Raw genomic sequence first — 18,312 nt, 5'->3', positions numbered from 1 at the left:
ACTCTGAGCTTTCCAGTATGTCCTGTAGTCCTGTGGGATCAGGAGAGAGGTCCAGATTCAGAAAGGTTCACTTTTCATCAATTCCACCAGAATAGAGATAAAATACATATATCGGTGGTTATCTGGGTGTAAGATTCATCTGAGTATTCAAAAGCAAAACTTAGCCTTTGGTCCAAGAACACGAGGCTATTGAAATGGTTTGTGTGCAAGATACTTAAAATTACATTTAGATAATAAACTGCTTCTGAGAAATATGACCTCAGAATTAAGACTAAAGAAATGTTTTGTAGGCCTGGAGAGCAGAAGACTGACTCTTACAGTTATGCAGTTGGAGCACCAGAATGTCACTGATAAGCAGCTTGATAAGGGACTAAAAAGCAGGATATCTACACTTTCTCACAGCACTAACAATGCAGGACACCTGAAGTCTTATATAGAAAATAATTTTTAAACATATTATTTAAAGATATGTAGCATAAACTGAATGTGCAAGGCTGCTAATGACAAGTGCTGGCATTCATGCTTAGTGCATAGCTGAAGTCATTAAGCAATTTAAGTGCTTTACAGTTGCAAGACAGAGAAAATGAATTGTAAGAAAGTGTGTGATACAATTTACTGATGAACTATATAGAGAGCAGAGCTGTGTCCTGGACTTTGGGATTTCTCAAGCTCCAGTGCTATGAGAGCTAGAACTGTGTTCTGAGTTGCCTGCATATGCTGCCCCCCTAGCTAATTGTTCTAGCCCTCAGGTCATAAAACCCCTCATGGCAAATCCACCAAGTCTGTGGCTAAAAGTAAAGAGAGTCAGGGACTGGGTGAGTGGCAGGAGCAGTCTCTAGAGCAGCCAGTGTTCCTGGTGCCTAGCAGGAAAGCAGCCAGTCTTGAAGAATCAAGAGGTGGGCTCTGTGGAGAGCTGATGGCAGGGGGAGTAAAACCTTATGCAGCATAGGTAAAAGCAGAAACTACTTATCTGGGACAAATGTATGTATACTGCAGAATTACAGCACATCCCTAATGTGTCATCTGAAGGACCACAACTGGTTTTGCTTCAGAATGAAATAAGTTGTATTGTTTTTTCTAATGATGAAAGAATGCATTCATATGAACAAAAGTAAGTGGACAGATTTGCTTCTGTATTTTTGTAAAAGGTACAAATAAAATTTTAACATAAAAGGATACTTCCCATGATCTTTGCTGAGTCATATTTTCTTGTAGAAGTCCTCATTATTAGCAAGTGTTGCTTAACAAAAAGAAATTTAGGACAACCTGATCCATAGAATTAATACAATTTACTACTGTTTGCAGAAAAAGCAGTATGTACCAATGCACTGCAAAATTGATGTTTATACTAGTAGATACAGACCTTTTGGTGATAGTAAGGTCATTTGACAAATTGCTTTTAGCTCTTTCTTACCCATGGAGGGAGCATTCAGGAATTCTGCATTTCTTTCAGCAGCAGAATGTATTGGCAGGTAGCAAAGGAGGCATTCCCTCTCTCTTATCTTCGAGACTGTTCATTTCCACATAATAAAAACATCTCCACCTTCAAATACCTTCCTGAAAGTATTCCTTCTATGCAGTTGAAAGAACAGCCAAAAGGATTGAGCATAGGAAGCAAGACAGGCTGAGCAAAAAACCACGTCAGGATATGGGATGTTCCACAGCAGGATCTATGGGACATGTAAAGGAAAGCAGTTTCATTGTGGACCTCTCATGGCACCATAAAACAAGAGCAGGAAGTTTCAGTACTCCAATATGTCAATAAAAGAGCAGTATGTGGAGGATGCTGTTCTACATTCAAAAGATGGTTTTATCCTTCTTTAAGACAGAAAAAATGAGACAAGAAAAAAAAAAATTCACCATTTTTGTGTTCACTCTTTCTTCACTGATATCTTCTGATGTTTATTCAGTTCCTGTTTACACTAAAAGCAATATCTCTAACTGCAAACTCAGATCTCCTCTAAGCCTACCAATTGAAAATTAAAATGTTTAGTTAAGTATGAGTGCTGTCCAAAATAAATAGCCCTTAATTCAAATCTAATTAAGATAACGTCAAGCTATACAGAGACATAGATAGATATGTGTGTATCTAAATGTGGAAAATCCAAATCCCTAATTACTGGGATACATTAAAACTGTCCTAGTTCCTGCAATGAAGGTACTGGGTCTTGTTTGTCAGAACATGCACAGACCAGTTTAAAAATACCTATGTGAAAATGAGATGAATAATTATCTTCATTGACCAGTGATATGTCAGAAAACTTCCAGGCACAGCAAGGCAGAAGAGGGTGAAGCGGCACAAGTGAACCTCAGATATCCTGGAAATGTTTGTGATATTTTCCTAAATTTCTTTTAGAAGATGCACTTTTCTGAAAAGACACACAGTGTGTTAGGCAGCAGTGGGAGCTTTTAAGGGGTTTGATTAGTCCATGCTTATACGACTGGAAAGACCCTGTCATTTTATCAGATCTGGTTGGCTTAGTCACTAATTACAGGTTTCTTTTGACCAGTAGATAAAATCTGTGCATAATGTTTATGATTATCAGGGGAGTGAAATCACATGTTGCCTGGCCTAGCACAGTATATGACCTGACCACAGAAATTCTAGTGTGATTTGTAATATGGTATGGGGAATGCAACATAAAATTATATATCATTTGCACAGCATGCCTTACTATTTATCATCACTTAATGGTTAGTATCATAGCCATGTGAACAGTGCTGTTAAATATGGGTCTGAGTATGACATCCAAGGAGTTTAGGAAGGTTAGAAATACACTTTCATGACAGTTAATTTAAATTTTTTTTCATTTTACTATTTGCTTTGGAGTCAAGAGTACTTAGAAAGTTTACAGCAATTATTTGAAAAAACACCCTTCATGATAAAGGGGAGAAAAAGCAAACAGCACTGCATAATTTACAGTGATGCCTGTACAAAGCACTCATGTAATGTTTTTTTGGCTCCCTAGTATTCTTTCCTAAATCATGTCCCAGACTTGATAATACAAATGAAAGAAACAAGTTTATTTTTCTATTCAACTTGCAGCTGTGAATAGTAAAAAAGAGAAAAATCTGTTTTCTTTGGGAAAGTTTTGTTCTTCCTGAAAACCATTAAGCTTAATTTTTATTATTTCAGTGATTATGGACTCTAATTTTGTTTAATGTGTAAACCATTATGTATTAACCAAGGGAGAGGTTGCTTGGGGGAGCAGTGGAGTAACCATCACTAGAATGGGCAAATCTCTCTTTTAAGTGAGCCCCGCTTTGAGTTTGGGCAAAATTACCTCCAAAAGTCTCAAGCTAATAAAATTTTCCTGTCATCACATGACTGAGTTAGATTCAAGTGTCCACCTGAAGAACTGGGAGTAGGATCTGTCTGAGGCCAGCACAGACATTCAAAAAATTGAGAAGGTTTTGTCCTGAGGGAGCACTGGGGGAGACATGAGGAGATGAACCTGGACTGTGGTAAATTCTGCAAAGCTATCCTCTATCATCATGGTAGTCAGCTGTCTGGTGAGACTGAGAAAGTTTCTTATATTTCTTGTAACCTCCCACATAAAATTCTTCAAGGAACTTTTCAAACTGTGTATTGCTGAATCTTCAAAGTAGGAGTAAGGAGTAAGAAAAATTGCAAGGACTTGCTTACTTGTAAAAAATACAATGAAACCTCTGCTTATAAAAACTCATCATAAGCAGAACACAATGATAAGGCATGCTTTTGAATTACACACTGAACTATAAAAATTTTCATGCACCAACATTGCTGCTTATTTTTTTTTTTAATAAGAATCATCAAATTAAAGCATAAAAAAATCAGCAAATCCATATCTGCAGAGAAGCTGATTCAGCATCGGTCACTGGAAGAACATAAATCTTTGAGAAGCTTTGAGATCTTGCCAGGTCTTCTTCTCTGGAACTCAGATTTGTTGTTCTAATGAGTTTGTTTACTGCAACCAGTCTGAAAAAGACACAAGAAGGCAGATACATAAACTTGTTCCAGAAATAACTGTGCACCACTGCTCCTTGAATTGTGTTGACAATTTTTTTCATACAGATTTATAACATTAAAATAGATTTCCTGTGGGGCTTTAGCTTTGTTTTTCTACAACTGACCATCTGCCTGCCTTTGGTGAGGACATATCAATTTGAAAATAGTTTCAAAGTTCTCTGTATCATAGACTTACATATGTGAAGTAGTGTTAAATTCAGGGCTAGATTCTGCTCGTGGTAAAATCAGCCACAGGCTCTGTTAAGGCATTTAACAATAAAAGATGATCAGTGTTTGCTAATGCCAGAGGTTATACTGAAATTACATTAGACATAATTTGTATGGACAGTGTTATATATTAAATCCACCAAATTGGCCTGTGCGTGTTAAGTGCCCTGATTTTGCATGATAAGATGTTAAATGTCCTAGTTTTGTATTTTGCATATTAAGTGCTTTAATTGCCAAATTAGCCTTTACATACTTAAAATGCCCATCAAACTAGTTAAAGATATAAAGTCAATTCTCAGAACCATGTAATCACACAGTTCTTAGTTAAAAATCCCTGTTGATAAAATATTCCCAAGTTGGATCCCTTCCTTGAGCCTCAAACTTCCAAATGTCTTGTTTCCTGCACATACCCAAGTTATCCAGGTTAATTAGTATGTTTTAAAAAGATTCTTAAAGTGTTCATGGTTCAGTTTTAAAAGTTCCTTAAAATGACTGTTGATTGTTCTGTTTTAAAAGTTCCTTGAAGTGTTTGTGGTGCAGTTCAATGCTTTTGTTAGTTGTCCTTAAGCTGTACAAGCTCCTAAGCCCAGCTCCAGGAGCAGGCTGTCCGACTGTCGAGGGCTATTTTTAGTCTCTGTCCGTTAACCTGCAGCTCAGCTCCACGGCAACATGACTGTCAATGAGCACATTTTCCCGCCTTCCAGGCTCCCCGGGCAAGAAGCTATCCCATTGGCTGGATCCAATGACTTCACTTCAAGGCTCCACCAATCGCACCAGACCACGGGGGCTGGATTGTGGGCGGGCTGGGGCGGAGCATGGACATGATAAAAGGCTGGAGCGGAGCTGTGGGGGGGCATTTGCCTCGGGTTAGTTGTGGGTGGAGCCCCGTGCTGGTGAGTGAGGCCCCTGTCTCCCAGAGAGACCATTTTAATTCTCTAACTTTGGACCAGCCAAAGTTAACCCAGCATTGCAGGCTTCCTGTACTGGCGCCTTGTGCCAGTTAGGCCTAAACGTCCCTAATTGCTCCGGATCCAGGTTTTAGGATTTTATTTGTGGATTTTCCTGGACTGGATTATTTTAACTTTATTTTTTTTTTTAATTATTCTTCTAATAAAACAGATGTTAATTTTTAATTAACATCAAGAGTGGTCTCATTCTTGACAACTCTTTTGGGGTCTTGTCCAGGAGGCCATATTTTTGCCCTAAAATCCAGGAATTTTGGTGAATTTTCGAATTTTTAATTTTTTTTTTCTATTTTCCTTCCTTGGATTTACTGGACAACCTTGGACCACTGCAGCTGAGAGGAAACACCCCACTACAGGAACCTGGTGAGGCCTAAACCCTTCCTAAGGGCTATTTAGTTAGGGAATTGCTCTTTTTAAAGGGTTTAAAGTTTTAGAGGGACTCTCAGTATTAGGCCCTTTTGTGTGTGAGTGAATGTGGGGTTGGCCATCCCCTGTGTGAGTGAGGAAGCGAGTGACAGGGTCATCTCTTTGGTGCACACCACAAGGAATCACTCCTTAAGGGATACAGGAGGACGATTGAGGGTGGTGGGGTGGCACTTTTAGGGGAAGTTACCTCTTTAGGAGTGCACATGACTCCAATATGTTTTACAGTTCCATATCCCTAGTCCTTCTCGGGTCTAGAACTGAGAAGGACACCCCACTCTAATCTCTTTTTCTCTCATGTCCTTTCGGTGGGCAGGGCCACCATTTTAAATTCTTTTTTTGGTGGGCAGGGCCACCATTTTAAATTTCTTTTTTTGGTGGGCAGGGCCACCATTTCAAGTTTCCTTCTTTTTGGTGGGCAGGGCCACCATTTTAAGTTCCCTTGAGCAGAGAGGCTGCCACTACTGACATTACTGCCAGATTCAAATTATTTAAATAGTTATTTTATAAACCTTTAGTACTTAAACAGATTTAAAGATTTAATTAGTCACATGTGTGATTGTATTTTAGTTGGACTGTTGTATAGCATATTAGCCAGTTCTTTTATTTGTGGCTTTTGACCAAATTATTTTGTGGTTTTTCACAGTAATTCTTGTTATCTGTCTTAATCCAAAGGTACTGCTGTGGTATTCATTGTCTTTATCCTAATCGTAATAATTTTTTTATTGTAAATTATAGATATTTATAATTTTGAATTTTCCCACGGGTCTGCCATATTATCTTATCTTTGTATTAGAATTAGTTATTCTATTGACAAGTTCATTTTCTTTACCATTAGAGTCTATATTATAAAATACTATTTAATTTTTACTTTTCCCACGGACCTACCACTTTCTTAATTTTGCGGTGGGTTGTTATTTCTAATTACTAAAAAGTTTGGATTTGTTGTTTTTTACATTACACAGATTGTTTTTTATCATATTAGTTTTGGTTGATTTAATTAAGGGGGGGGGGGGAAGGCGTTTTTTTGCACCAGCTATTTGTTTGTCCTAAACTAAGAGAATGGGGCAGTCAAATAGCAACCCTTCTAAGAAATACAAAATTTTTCCTGACAGCCCACTAGGGCAGATGTTAATTGAATGGGAGACAAATAATTTAACTAAAGAAAAAGATCAATATCAAATGATTCAGTACTGTGTATTTAAATGGCCAAAACGTAAGATCAGGCATGATGGCCTTAAATGGCCAAAACATGGGTCCTCAGAAGCATGGCTCTGCAGGGCGCTTTATTCTTGTGTGCACTACAGAGCCTCAAAAGATTCTAATGAATTAGAGTATGCAAAAATTTGGTTAAGATATTGGGAAAAACCAGAAACAGAACAAACTAAACCAAACCAAATTCAAGAAGAATCAAACAAGGTGCTACCAATTTTAGAAAAACCAAACGAGAAACCTGAAAAAGAAATTAAATCAAGCAAAATTGGATCCCTTATACCACCTGCCTCCAGCAACTCCTCCAAGGGAGAGAGTCCAAATTGAATGTAAAAGAGTTTTTCCTCCACTGAACCAATCAGCTGAAGGGGATTCTGAAAGTGAAAGTGAAAATGAAATGGAGATAAACCGGGAAGTGTCTGTTACCTCTAACTCTCAAAAGAAGATAATTGAACGTGAAGTTCTTTCTAGCCAGAAAGGCCCAGCCTTCTGCACTAGAAAGAAGTCCATTAAAGCACCGGAATGTCCCACCTGCCCTAGCGCACCCCAAGATTCCCAAATTTTATTCCTCAGAGAGGTACCTATGGGAGGTGCTCGGGGAGGAATTGGTTACGTCATTGTACCTCTGGCATCGTCAGAAGTACGAGAGTTTAAAAAGGAAATGAAAAATTTGTTAACTGACCCGGTGGGTCTTGCAGAACAGTTTGACCAATTCCTCGGCCCTAACATTTATACTTGGAGGGAAATGCAATGTATCCTCCAAGCTCTGTTCACTGTTGAGGAACGGAAAATGATTAGAGCCGCAGGAGTAAACATATGGGACAGAGAAAACAATACAAACCAAGGTCCAATTGGTGAACACAAATTACCCATAACTGATCCTAATTGGAACCGAAATTCAGAAGAGGGAAGGAGGCACATGACCGATTACCGGAATTTAATTGTTAAAGGAATCAAAGAGGCTGTTCCCCGTGTTAACAACGTGAAAAAGGCTTTTTGCGGGGAACAGGAAAAAGATGAGTCCCCTACCGCTTGGATGACTCGGTTGAGGAATAACATTCAATTATATTCTGAAATTGATTTAGAAAGTGAAGGTGGAAAAACTATGTTAAAAGTCCACTTCGTTTTGCACTCCTGGCCTGACATTAGAAGAAAATTAGAAAAATTGGAGAAGTGGCCAGAGAGAGGACTGGATGAGTTGTTGGAGGAAGCACAAAAAGTATATGTGAGGAGAGATGAGAAAAGAATGAAAACCAAAGCCAAAGTTACGTTATCTATGGGAAACAACCCTTTCTTTAACGCTTCTCTCCAAAAGAAAACCTCTAAGGGATCCCCACACCAATCTACTTCTGAGACCTCAGGACCCAGAAAAATCATATGCACATACTGCAATAAAGAGGGCCATGGCCATTGGCGTTGTTTTAAAAGACTAAGAGATCAAGAGGCTTTCCAAATGGAGGGCCAGGTATTGAATAACTGAAGATGTCAGGGGCTCTACCACCTGGGGAAACAGAAATATCTACAAGAGCCCTTGATAAAATTAAAAGTTGGTCCCCAGGAACAGACAATGAGTTTTTAGTAGACACGGGCGCCGAAAGGACCTGTGTCACTGGATAACCCAAAGGATGTGCAGTATCCACAAGCGCTTTAAACTCCTGTGGAACCAAAGGAGAAACCTTGGAGGTTCTCCTAATAAAGGATGTGACAATTATTAGTTATGGATGCACCCATACAGGTGATATTCTGTATTTACCTCAAGCAGGTACCAACCTATTAGGCTGGGACTTCCAAGTACCACTTAAAATTGGAATGGTGTACCTCAAGGAGGTCAAATGAAAACTAAACTGTTTGTTTTATCTTTGACAGACGAAAAAGAAATCAATCCAATAGTTTGGGCAAGGCCTAAAAACAGAGGTAAAATGAATATCACACTGCTTACCGTGCAACTGCTTCGTGACACCAAGCCAATCCGAGTACCACAGTACCCACTGTCTAAATACAAAAGACAGGGACTAAAACCTGTCATTGTGGACCTCATAGAGGATGGGATCCTCGAGACCTGCAAGTCGCCCTACAACACCCCAGTTTTGGCTGTCCAGAAACCAGATAAGACCTGCGTGAGATCAATAAGAGTTCAAACCAGGTATCCTTTGGTACAAAACCCTTGCACCCTTCCAGGCTGAGTACCGCCAGAGCATACCTGGTTCTCTGTTACTGATCTCAAGGATGCATTCTGGTTATGTTCTCTAGATTGTCATTACAGAGATATTTTCGCTTTTACATGGGAGGATCCGGACACTGGAAGGAGGCAGCAGCTGCGCTGGACTCGATTTCCTCAAGGTTACACTGAGGCACCAACACTCTTTGGTCAAGCGCTAGAGGACCTGTTAAGCTCCTTCTCTCCACCTACAGGGACACAGGTAACACAATATGTGGACGACCTGCTACTCTCCGGAGAACAGGAATCCACAGTCAGATTGGGCACTACTCAATTATTAAATTTTCTGGGAAAGAATGGCTTGAGAGTTTCAAAACAGAAATTACAGTTTGTTCAACAGGAGGTGAGATATTTAGGACATGTACTTGGCCGAGGCACTAGAAAGCTGTGTGCTGAAAGAATTGAAGGGATCCTAAATGTATCACTTCCAACTACAAAAAAGGAAGTCAGACAATTATTAGGCTTATTTGGGTATAGCAGACTGTGGATCAACCAGTATACCCAGTCTGCTAAATTCTAATATGAAAAATTAACCAAGGGCAAACCTATCAATTGGACAGAATCAGACAATGAAAAACTCCAAAATCTTAAAGATAAATTGATAAAAGCACCAGTCTTAAGCCTACCTTCCCTCAGAAAGCCATTTGACCTGTTTGTCAATGTGGAGAAAGGAATCGCCTATGGCGTCTTGACCCAAGGCTGGGGTGGAGTCAGAAAGCCAGTTGCTTTCCTCTTGAAGTTGTTAGACCCAGTGTCAAGAGGATGGCCAGTCTGCATCCAGTCTATTGCTGCAGCAGCCACCCTGGTTTCGGAGAGCCAAAAACTCACTTTCAGGGGTAAGTTGACTGTTGATATGCCACATTCGATAAGGACTATCTTGAATCAGAGAGCTTCCGAGTGGCTAACAGATCCAAGGATGGCGAAATATGTAACTATATTAATGCACACTGATTACCTGAGCTTGGTTACTTGCTCAATCCAGAATCCAGCTCATTTTCTTTACGGAACCCCCTCTGAAAATGTTCTTGAACACAGTTGCATTGATATAGTTGACCTACAAGCAAAAATTTGGGAAGATCTAGTGGACTGCCCCCTTGATCAAGGAGAAGTCCTTTTTATTGATGGGTCATCCAGAGTTGTAGATGGGAAATGATGCTCTGGCTAATCTGTTGTAGATGGCTTCAAAGAAAGTTTTAGAAAAAGGGAAGTTACCATCTACTTGGTCAGCTCAGGTGTGCGAATTATACGCCCTCGAAAAAGCCCTCCGCAGACTAGCCAGAAGCATCAGAACCATCTACATGACTTGAGGTATAACTATGGGGTAGTCCACACATTTGGCAAAATTTGGACAGAGCAAGGGTTCCTCAACACCAAAGGAAAAGACATCCTCCATAAAGAGCTAATTTTAAGGATTTTGGAAGCACTTAAACAACCTCAGGTGGTTTCAGTAGTACACATCCCAGGACATCAAACAGGGAACACTAGAGAAGCAAGGGGAAATACTTTTGCAGACATCGCAGCGAAAGAAGTGGCTGTAGAAACAACAGAAGAGGTAATGGAGGTGAAAACACTTCCCAGTGACATCAACAGCACTTTAATAAAAGACACTTTACCCACGCTGATTTTTAATGATCGAGAAAAACACAATTTTAATTGGAGGTAAAGAAGATTCCCAGGGCCAGTGGCATCTGCCAGATGGCCGACAAATATTAAATAAAAATCTGGCTGGAGAAATCCTATGGAATATTCATCAAAATCACCACTGGGGTTCAAAAGCTCTAGCAGATCACTTTCTTAGAACTTTTGGATATATTGGAGTTTACGAATTGGCTAATCAAATTACAAGGAGCTGCATAATTTGTCAAAAGATAAATAGAAAAGTTACGAAAAAGATTACAAGTGGGGGAATTGAATTGGCCACTAGACCTTTTCAAATTGATTTTACTGAAATGCCCCCCCCGTCCAAAGGTGGAAATACTTATTAGTGATTGTTGATCACCGTACTCACTGGGTTGAAGCCATACCAACCATAAACGCTACTGCTCAAACAGTGAGCAAGGTGATCTTGAACAAATTATCCCTCGTTATGGGATAGTCCACCGAATTGATTCGGACTGAGGTACACACTTTACCTCCCAAATTCTACCAACAATTGGTGCAGCAATTAGGCATTAATTGGAGACTGCATGCTCTGTGGCATCCACAAAGTTCTGGGAGAGCGGAATGAATGAATCAAACCCTCAAAAACACTTCAACGAAATTAATGATTGAGACAAAGTGGTTGTGGATAAAGTGTCTCCCACTTGCTCTCGTACAGATCCGAACTCAACCTAGGTCTGACTTAAACTGTTCCTCCTACGAAATGTTGCACGGGTTACCGTACTTAGCCACCCAATACAACCTAGGTCTGACTTAAACTGTTCCTCTCATGAAATGTTGCACGGGTTACCATACTTAGCCACCCAATATGAAGCTGATGTGAAGGAGTGTGGAAATGTAAATGTTCAACAATATGTGCAATTGATTGCAGGAAATTTAAAGTAGCTGAGAGAGAAGGGACTTATACCACAGACACTACCACTGGACTTTAATTTACATCACATCAACCCAAGAGACTGGGTATTGATAAAATCGTGGAAAGAAAAGTCACTGACACCAGCTTGGGAAGGTCCTTTCCAAGTCCAGCTAACTACTGAGACAGCTGTGCATACTTTGGAAAGTGGACACACATCCAGTGTGTCAAAGGACCGGTAACACTACCAACTGAAGAAGAGTCACTAGAGTAAAGCTCCAATAGAACTGTTGATCTCACTTCTTATATTAACTCCCAGTTTCCCTTTTAAGACATCCAAATCAATTACTACCTTTTCCCCAGTTATAAAGTGTTAAGAGTGTTGTTCCAAATATTGTTGTTGTTCTAAAGTTGTTATATCATAAAAATTGTTTCCTCAATTTCCACATTAGAGTGCTCCAGTTGGAGGTAGTATTCATCCCTAATAACAGCTTAATCTGACTCTAAATTTCAGGGCAAAACCATTCAAATTCATAACAAGGCCAACTCCAAAAATGAAGAGATTCTTGATGTCTGATTATCTGAAGAGTCCATCTAAAGGGATAAAACCCAGAAGAAGGACCAGAGGAGCAGGGATGGTACCACCCAGAGACAGAAAGACCTGGGGGGATAACAACTCTCCTCAAGGTAATGTTGTCAAACAAGAACAAATGCACCCTGTTCTATACTGTAACCCTCTGGATCCTGTGGTTTCCCTTCGCCCAGGTTGACATCAGATGTAACAAATGTTCCAAAACAATATATCAGACAGAAGGAAACTCATACCAAATTAAACACTTTTTCTGTGCACATACTTGTGTGAACCCAGCTTGTTACAACTTAACTACACTAAGTACCTGCATGGAAAAAGGACATAAATACTGGATTGGAAGAAATCTTGGCAATTCGGTTCATAAACAAAAGGGAGAATGCCCCTCCCAAGAAGATTGGCTCTGTTTTAACTTTAACTATATAACAAAAACAGAAGATTTGATCAAAAGAAAACCTTATGATGTGGACCTGATTCAAGAAATAGTAATCAATGAGAAAGAGAAACAAAAAGCAGAAAATCCTTTAGTGTCAGGTAAAAATTTGTTCATTGATCTGGCTGAGAGAATAAGTCAACAATTGAACCTTACAAATTGCTGGGTGTGTGGAGGAACTTTGGAGTTGGAAAGTTGGCCTTGGCAGGGAGTCAGTATTGGACCCCCTGATTTAATCCGACTAAATGACCTCTCTCCTACCACCCGACATGATAATGGAACATGGCAACTAAAGAACACTGTTATTGGAGAGGAATGCATATGGAGAAAAGGGAACAGGTTTACAAAAGAAGTTGGAGAAACAATTTGTAAAAGGTATTTAGTAATTGATGGGTAAAGGCACTGGTGGATACCTCAAGAACCAGAAGTTTTCTGGTCAACAGAGAAAATTAAAAACAAAAATTGTATTTTAAATCCAACAGAACAATTCTATCAATGCTGGGACCATGGAAATCCTTACTCAGTCTTGCCACAGATCTCTAAATATTGGACTTCTGCTTCTAGCATCCAACCTCACTTTTGGGAAGCACCTGAAGATCTGTACTGGATCTGCAGTAACAAAGCCTATTCCAAACTACCACCTCGCTGGCGAGGAAGCTGTACCCTCGGAGCTATCCAACATAATTTTTTCCTTTTACCAGAGGATGTTGGAAACCATCTAGGAATTGCACTTTATGATGAACTGACTAGAGCTAAAAGACAAAAAGGTTTTAATTGTCATTGGGTTTTCCCTTCTTGGTTTAATTTTTCTTCACTGTTTAATTCCTTGTTTTATTTGTTTAGTAACTGTTGTTGTTCAAAGTATGCCCCTTACACAGGATCTCCAAGGACAACGACTTCCTTCAGCCTCCACCCAAAAGATTGTGCATGTCAACCAGCCGAAGAAAACTAGAAAGAAGCAAAAGCTAGCCCAGCAGATGTGGGACCATTTTAAGGAACTCAATGCCATTCCTGAAGAGTTACCCACCTTCACTTAAATGCAAAGACCAAAGAGCCTGTGCAAAAGAGAAAAAGGGGGGACTTGTTATATATGAAATCTACCAAATTGGCCTTTGTTTGTTAAGTGCCCTGATTTTGCATGATAAGGTGTTAAATGTCCTAGTTTTGTATTTTGCATATTCAGTGTTTTAATTGCCAAATTAGCCTTTACATACTTAAAATGCCCATCAAACTAGTTAAAGATACAAAGTCAATTCTCAGAACCATGTAATCACACAGTTCTTAATTAAAAATCCCTGTTGATAAAATATTCCCAAGTTGATCCCTTCCTTGAGCCTCAAACTTCCAAATGTCTTGTTTCCTGCACATACCCAAGTTATCCAAGTTAATTAGTATGTTTTTTAAAAAGATTCTTAAAGTGTTTATGGTTCAGTTTTAAAAGTTCCTTAAAATGACTGTTGATTGTTCTGTTTTAAAAGTTCCTTGAAGTGTTTGTGGTGCAGTTCAATGCTTTTGTTAGTTGTCCTTAAGCTGTACAAGTTCCTAAGCCCAGCTCCAGGAGCAGACTTTCCAAGAGCTCTGGGGGGGGCATTTGCCTCAGGTTAGCTGTGGGTGAAGCCCAGTGCTGGTGAGTGAGGCCCCTGTCTCCCAGAGAGACCATTTTAATTCTCTAACTTTGGACCAGCCAAAGTTAACCCAGCATTGCAGGCTTCCTGTACTGAGGCCTTGTGCCGGTTAGGCCTAAACGTCCCTAATTGCTCCGGACCCAGGTTTTAGGATTTTATTTGTGGATTTTCCTGGACTGGATTATTTCAACTTTTAATTTTTTAATTATTCTTTTAATAAAACAGATGTTAATTTTTAATTAACATCAAGAGTGGTCTCTTTCTTGACAGACAGGTTGCTTAGATAGGGATTTATGACAGTAGGAGAATGTCAGGGTTTTTTAGAATAGTAAGGATTACTATGTAGAAATCCACATACAATCTAAAAACGGTAAGATAACATTGCCCAATTATTGACAGTAAATTAAATCTTGTCTTCAGAGGCAGAAAGAGTCAAATCAGAGGTCTTAAAAAGACCTTAAAAGAAAGGTCTTAAATAAGTTACTAAATTTTTTTTTGATGTTTAAATGTGTATCTATTTCCTACATATGCAAATGTTTCTGTGGAGATACTGCTTAAGATGGTCACGTTTCTGAAATAATCACAGGTCTCAAAGATTTAATACAAGTGCCCTGAGACTTTCTGCAACAGAGGTGAAACAGCCATTTGCAGTAAGGTGTAAGCAGTGCAAAGCATGCATGTACTCTCCGTGTCCCACCAACACTGGGAGGGCAACGGGGTTCATAATCCTTGCTTCAGAGTGAAGAGCCTTGGAGCTCAGTCAGCTTCAGCACTGTATACATCTCCAACTTTCACTGCATAGAAAAAAGGAAAGTAGCAAGCATGCATTCTTAATAACTTTTGAGTTTCATTTTGTCTTTTAAGATAATCAATTTTTAGCCTGTACATAGCGTAGTACTTAACCTCTTTAACCATTTAAAAAAATCAGGTGAAATGGCTTTGTGTACTCTGGCAATGAATTAACTGCCCAATGGATAGTTTTGCACTCATAATTAGCTGATTAATGGCACCATTTCCTCAGGGGACAAATAAAACCATGTTTGTCAAAATAGGCAGCTGTGTGCATGTGTGCAGACACACACGTATACATACACATAAAGGTAAAGCAATAGATGTTCAGTTTGTTTATTTCTTTCAAAGACGGAATCTGATCAATACTGTGGTTTTGACCCTAAATCACTTACCAAATAGTACAATTGATAGCACCATCAGGTTTCTTTAGATACTAAAAATGCTGATTCAATAGCTGTAGCCAATATACAGAGACATAATCAATTTGGGGAGGGAGAAGTTACTGTATTGGCAATACTGCATTTGAAGGATTTGAGCACATGTAATGGGTAGGTACTTCAGAAATTTATAGTCCTGAGGATTTAAAAAAAAAAAAAACTTTTCCGTAGTATTAGAAAATCAGTTTCATTGCATGCCTATATATGGCCAGTAATGTTAACTTCCCAAGAAGGATTATAAACTCTCCAAGTACTTGAAATTTGCTCTTCTGGATACTCAGATAATTTTAAAGTGTGGTTTATTCTGAAAAGCTTTCATTCTCTGTATAATAGTAACAATAATCAGACTAACTTCTTTTATGTCATTATTGATGTTCATTGTAAACATTTCTTAGCATAAGTTTGGAAGGACCTCTTGACACTTTAAACTTTGTCTTGATTAGGCTTAATGTTTAACATTTCTAAAACTGACCTTTTTTTTTTAAAATGGATTTTAAATTGTTTCTCTTCCCTAACTTTCACTTTCTGCAAACTAAGAGAAGAAAAGAAATAGTGAAGTATTCTCTGTCTATAAAAGAAAGAGATAACTTAATATGGAAACAACCAACCTCTTAAATAAATTCAGTTCTCAAAGCACATTGACTAATGTTATCAGAAATGTTTCCCCTGAAGTATTTACACTAGTGATATACAAAATATTAGAATTGTCTTTTGTTTGTTAACAAATTCTGTTGTTAATTAGCAGAAATAATGATGAATACAGTTAATGGATAAAATCTAGAATTTGTTTCCTACAAAACAATCCCTCCCACCTCCCCAAACACCAAGATCTAGTAGCATATCTCTTAACTTGTAGCTAACACTTCATGTCGTTATGTATTCTGCTTTTGGGTCATGCTATAGTACAGGATAATTGAGAAAAGAAAATCTGTGTAGAAAATAAGAACGATTGAGAAAAACTTACTGTACATAGAATTCATTTCTTTTCCATTGCTAGGCCATTTTGTTGTCATCTGACATAGTGTCACCATGTGTTTTGTTTCACTACCATGCTATTTTTAACCAGCGTATCTCTGGCAAACAGGATAAATTCTCTCTTTTATGGGCACTTGAGTGTCTAAATAAGCGGCTCTAAAATCAGCTTTCTTTGCCACCATCCTGTCTAAGTGAAAAAAGTGTTGGATATTTGTTGTATTTGTTTGCTTTTGTACCCAAAGGTAAATTTTTTTTTTTTTTTTAAGGTGAAAGAAAAAGAAATTAAATATCCATGTTGTGCAACTTCTGCCTCCTGAGGCTTGATTCCTTTTAAAGGAAAGTGAAGAAAGTAGTCAGGCCAAAAATTCCTAAAATGAAAAGGACAGTTGAGGAAGAGAAAATCATGAAATGATACACTCTTGTTAACATTCAGGCACTGTTTTTTAACGTTGGTGTTCTGTGAATGAGAATGTTACTGCAATGTTACAAGCTGACTTGTGTTTTTCCATTGAATATCAATGTTGATAATCAGGATGTGCTGGCCTTACTTTGAAATGTGCACTTTGACTTTGCTGTGTTCTTATAGCTGCCTAATTTCAATGGAGTTACTTCTTGTTTCATCTTGCAATCTCAAACTTTTTTTTTTAATCCATTTTCCTTTCATAAAAGCAAATACTTTGTGTACCAGTAGAAAACTATTTCTACAACTGGTTTCAGTTGTGGTTTTTCATATCTATATATGGGATTTTAAAACCCCCAACACTCTTCTACTACAAAAGACATTTTTTCTTTTGAGCTGCAATCTTTTATTTGGATGTGTTTAATATTCTTCTGTGCAACAGTGCAGTACAAGTACTTAAAATGGTAAAGCCTTCTCCCTAAGATAACAGAGTATACTGCGGCAATACGTGAAATGATGTGCCGATAACTACACTGTGTCCTGTAAGAGGTTAAGGCAGTTTAAATGAAATAAATTGAAAACTTCATGGATTTTTCTATAGTTTTCAGAACACATTTGGCTTCAAAATACTGATCTGTGATTTTGTTCTCAGGTGTTAATACTGAGAACTCTGAGTCAGGGAGCTTTAGAAGCGTTTAACGTAACAAAAAACCCCTAAATTAAACTAGGGAGAAACTTTTGGGAGAGAAAGGATTCAGTTAGTACCTAGGGCCGTACATTCATGTTCATTTAAAAGGAATCCCTATGCCCTCAGATCACTAAGTAGTGCAGATTTGAATAGGAGTGGGTATGAGTGCAGAAAAACTCATACTCTGACATTTACATCTGCACACTGTGGGCATGTGGAAGCCGTCGCAGATTGCCTGGTGTTTTTCCTCTGCTTATCTGCATGGCGCATTGAGGAGGCTTTTGGCAGCTGGCTCCTAGGCTCTCCTGTTTCTTAGCTCAGCCCTGCAAAAATAGCCCCTGATAAAGAAACACATCACTATCAGGACACCATTACCTTTCCGCCAAGTAATTTTCACTGTACTCTTTAGAAGCCTTTCTGGTCTGCAACCTGAGAGCAGCTGGGCTTTGGGAAAGGAGCTGTGCAGCCACGGAGCAGCTCCCAGCTCTCGACAAACTGCCTGCGGAGTGGTAGGCAGGGAACAGAGCTGGCAGTGCAGCTGATGCATCTGACTGCCAGATGTCTCTCATAAACATCCAGACGCCAACACCAAGTAGTGTCTGGAGCCTGGGGACAGTACTGACTGAGCGCTGTAATGTGGCCATCAGTGAAGGGACAGCTTCCAGATGAAAGAGGTGATGCCCATGCACATAAATCTCTGCTGAGTTCTCCCTTCAGCAGATGAGGTAGACAGCTGACATTTCTGGCAATCAAAAAGCCTACTGTTGACTATCATCTGACAAAGTAATTCAGGAGGTGGCATTCACCAGTTCAAAAGCTCTTGCCCA

General features: G+C 39.0%; 1 protein-coding gene and 2 long non-coding RNA genes across 7 annotated transcripts; 2 read left to right on the top strand and 1 right to left on the bottom strand.

Annotated features, from left to right (window-relative positions):
* The first annotated feature begins 5,082 nt into the window (after positions 1-5,082).
* On the top strand, positions 5,083-11,645 carry LOC116445871. Its single transcript, XR_004240918.1, has 2 exons — positions 5,083-5,544; positions 8,683-11,645. It is a non-coding gene; the product is annotated as an uncharacterized LOC116445871 (long non-coding RNA).
* Positions 6,474-12,552, top strand: LOC116445870. 4 transcript variants are annotated; one of them, XM_032112968.1, is made up of 2 exons: positions 6,474-8,730; positions 12,061-12,552. In XM_032112968.1, exon 1 carries the CDS (start codon positions 7,214-7,216, stop codon positions 8,294-8,296), a length of 1,083 nt encoding a protein of 360 aa, XP_031968859.1. In that variant the 5' UTR covers positions 6,474-7,213; the 3' UTR covers positions 8,297-8,730; positions 12,061-12,552. The 4 variants fall into 4 exon arrangements, with proteins under 4 accessions (XP_031968859.1, XP_031968858.1, XP_031968856.1 ...); XM_032112967.1 differs by having other exon boundaries at positions 11,565-12,552; XM_032112965.1 differs by having other exon boundaries at positions 6,474-9,236; positions 11,565-12,552.
* On the bottom strand, positions 10,006-16,459 carry LOC116445872. Of its 2 annotated transcripts, XR_004240919.1 has the most exons (4): positions 16,387-16,459; positions 14,891-14,987; positions 13,596-13,623; positions 10,007-10,088 (listed from the first exon to the last, which is right to left on the bottom strand). It is a non-coding gene; the product is annotated as an uncharacterized LOC116445872 (long non-coding RNA). The 2 variants fall into 2 exon arrangements; XR_004240920.1 differs by lacking the exon at positions 13,596-13,623 and having other exon boundaries at positions 10,006-10,088.
* Positions 16,460-18,312: the final 1,853 nt, after the last annotated feature.

Source organism: Corvus moneduloides, chromosome 6 (assembly GCF_009650955.1).
Source record: "Corvus moneduloides isolate bCorMon1 chromosome 6, bCorMon1.pri, whole genome shotgun sequence".
NCBI lineage: Eukaryota > Metazoa > Chordata > Aves > Passeriformes > Corvidae > Corvus > Corvus moneduloides.
The sequence above is the reverse complement of the archived record's forward strand: the minus strand, read 5'-3'. Positions and strand labels throughout refer to the sequence as shown.